Below are 3,365 nucleotides of genomic sequence, written 5' to 3'. Positions count from 1 at the left end.
ATATATATATAGATAGAATACACATACTTGAAACCAGAAAAAACTGAAAGAGCGAACAAAGATGCGAGAATAAACTTACGAGAATTTTTCCCAGTTGCATTCCTACGGCACGTGTTGTCACAAACTCCGTCAAACCTTTCATTGCCGTGAGATAGGACTCTAATAGCTCTGGGCTATGTTCTCCTGATATCCATGCCTGGAGAACCTTCAGTATATTCATATTGACGAAAGCTTTCCGACTCGCCGGGTTGGTGGACTTTGTGATTATCTCTGCTACACATCTGCGATTGTTTTGAGTTCAAAAATACATAAGTACGGAGGCACGCAAATTGTGTGGGATACGAGAGTACTTCTAAAGGACCGCTGTGTATGTTATATTCCAACCGGATGGTCCGCAAGGTTTCAATAATATTTTTATGTTTGAGCTTAACAAGGTTCCCGATTTTTTATCTTGCCCATACGCTAGCTATAGCAACACCATGATTAACAACGATGTATCTCATTGTATGATGTTTAATTATGAAGTCCGATTACAATTGTAATGACATATGGACGCGAACGTAAAAGTCCGCAAGACTTGTACAGTTCACATGGCCATATACGAAGACCCGGCATATTAATTTTAGAACGTTATGGGCTTGTACAACGTGAAGCTCAAATTGGACAGATGTCTATACAGCTTTGTTTTCATGGAGAAATTTGTGGTTCCTCTCAGCTTACAAGTCCGTATCAGCCCCAGCGTATTCAACCGCTTGTTCACCAGGGCAACAGGTTCGTTTAGGTTGTTCAAGACCTTTATATGTTTTCAGTAAGGTAAACGCAACCGTAAATACCAGCAGAAGTACTGCGCGCTTTCTGACAGGGGTTGACTATATTGTATCAGAAGTGCTACTAGCTTTCACTAATCTCTAACCCTAATTAGTGCAATATCCAGCAGGTTTCGTAGTAATCCAATAAAAATAATGATAAAAAAAGGGTTCAAGACTGTTGGGGACGATCTAAGCACGGTTTCCTCCATTCCTCAAGTTATATCTGTACATAACATCCTAATCCTGATATAAATAGCGACGGATACATAACAATTCAAGCATTATAATATGATGTGTACGAATACAGGGGATTGCATAGCACTGCACTGCAATCAGCTGCCGCATTTACCTCTTCACGAGGTGTTCCCTCGCACGCCCCTCAGTACTGTGCGCAAGATCCTCATTGCGCTCAAGCACAGATTGATAAGAGGAAGGTATGAGTTTCAGTATATGTATTGTTCGCATAAATGTCCTTACGCTGTCTCGATCTTTTAAACCGCAGCCTTCAGACATTAAGCTCTCAACAGACGCCATGGCCATCCTTAAAATGTTGAATTGTTCTGCGGCCATGATGGCCACACTCTACCTATATATATATATATATATACCAGCAGTCAATCTCTTGAGGGAAAATAAGATTAATACCAAACCTCGAGAAATTATCCAGCACTCGTTCGTAGTACACGAAGGCCTTGTAAAAAAAAGAAGACGTTAGGCTGCTTCCTTAGCATTCCGGTACCCGGTGGCTTTTTGTGACTCACTATCGATCAAACAAAAGTATCTATAGATATACGAAACATCATGCAAGAAACATAGCCACTTGCATATTGCACGTGTCGTGGTCTGCTGATACTATACTTTAATGCTATATATCTAACCGATAAACGTGTGTGCGCGCAGCAAATATTCGATAAATACATACTTTCGTTTTGCCGATTTATAAATATATAAATATCGAGATTTCTGCCAGTCGTGACCTCTGAGAAAGGTACTGGCCTACTGGGCCCTAACCCTTTGAGGCTTTGGGTCTGGTCTAGCCGGTCCTGCACTTTCCTATAGGAGAGTAGAGAGGAGGGTCAAAGGCCAAGGACTCGAGGGGTCAAGGGTGTGTCGTTGGCTCTTGGGTACGTTTTGAAATTATTTGGGATATTAGACTCTACTCTAGGGGCCTTTTGGTAGGCTTATATGTACCAAACATAAAAAGTTAAAAGCGGGTCTTTATATAAAGGACGGGATAAATACAGTCTTCAGTCAAGGTTTGGACTTTGGCCAGTTTTTAGTAATAATTAGGACTGGTACGACATTTGACACAGTGCCAATTGACGCGTGCGAGTATTTATGTAGCCTCCTGAAATCTGAAGGATGCTATGAAATGAGGCTATGAAATATTCTATAATATTCTACAAAGACTACATTTCTTGGAATCTATTTATAGATGAGGTTTTTACTGGTGAAAATGTCAGAAGTGGTAAAGTTGTATATCTTTTCTCACTGGCGGATTCTAAATTTTGGTCTGGTATTGTCACTAATACAATGGCATTTTTTATTGTATTTTGCGGAATTATTCAGGGGAAAAAAAAGCTTGTACGTCACCGATTAGTAATCAAAAAGCACCATAATCGCGATATAAAAAAGTGAACAGGAACCTAATTTTAATTAGTCACATATCTGTTTTAAATATTAGCAAATATCAGCATTGTCAAGCATGAACAGATGTGCCGTTTAGATTAGACTTGTTACGACAAATACACTTGCAGGCGCTGATAAACAGTCGCGGGTGGGAATCGCAATCCTACATTCGAGGTATCACATATATTGCATCATCCCGAGTAAAGAGCAATCACACATAGCTACTTAATTTCCGGAAGTATTCGATCAAAGGACCCATATGATTCTCTAGACTATGAGTTTGACGACTACCGGTGTATATAGATGCGCTCGCGCATCGCAAACTGACACACGTTTCAGGTAGGTTAAAAATTTGTACGTGAAGATGCTTATGCTAGAGAAATAGCTCGACATAACTAGGATCGATTCTGCGCATCTTCAGTTGGTTGACCTGCATTCAGCTGAGTGTGCCAGACATGCATCTGCGGCATATACGTACTTGCATATTGATGACTTACAAATTGTTCATCTTTCTATAATTTAGGCTGAAAGTAAAATATATAGAGTTGTTTTGTTTATTATTACGATGCAATGGTGTGTGAACGATATCATGATGTGCCGTGTACGAGACCTTATGAATAATAAGTCTATTTCAAGACTCGCCATATAATAAGCATCTATATGACAAGCATAACTCCCATGATATCAACAAAGGTGAAATCATGCACAAGTCTACACAGATACAAACATATGCACACACACATATATATATAAATACATACATACATTCATTTATACATACTTAAATTCATATATGCTTACAGACATGCATGTCATACATACAAATTCGAACATACATACATATATACGTTCATATGCACACACACATATAGATATATATACACACACACACACACACATATGTATATATATACAAACATATATATA

The 3,365-nt window shown here is 38.9% G+C and overlaps 1 protein-coding gene across 1 annotated transcript in view; it reads left to right on the top strand.

Moving 5' to 3' along the window:
• Positions 1-2,712: 2,712 nt before the first annotated feature.
• The window catches only part of SARC_03750 (hypothetical protein), a gene marked incomplete at its 5' end in the record, with an annotated part of 5,100 nt that continues 4,447 nt past the window's right edge, over positions 2,713-3,365 (top strand). Inside the window, one exon of the mRNA XM_014302443.1 lies at positions 2,713-2,731. Coding sequence (XP_014157918.1) covers positions 2,713-2,731 — 19 coding nt within the window. The remainder of the gene's footprint in view (positions 2,732-3,365) is intronic.

The sequence above is a fragment of the Sphaeroforma arctica genome (assembly GCF_001186125.1).
Source record: "Sphaeroforma arctica JP610 unplaced genomic scaffold supercont1.198, whole genome shotgun sequence".
Taxonomy (NCBI): Eukaryota; class Ichthyosporea; order Ichthyophonida; genus Sphaeroforma; species Sphaeroforma arctica.
Note: the sequence above shows the minus strand (reverse complement) of the source record. Positions and strands in the feature narration are given on the sequence as shown.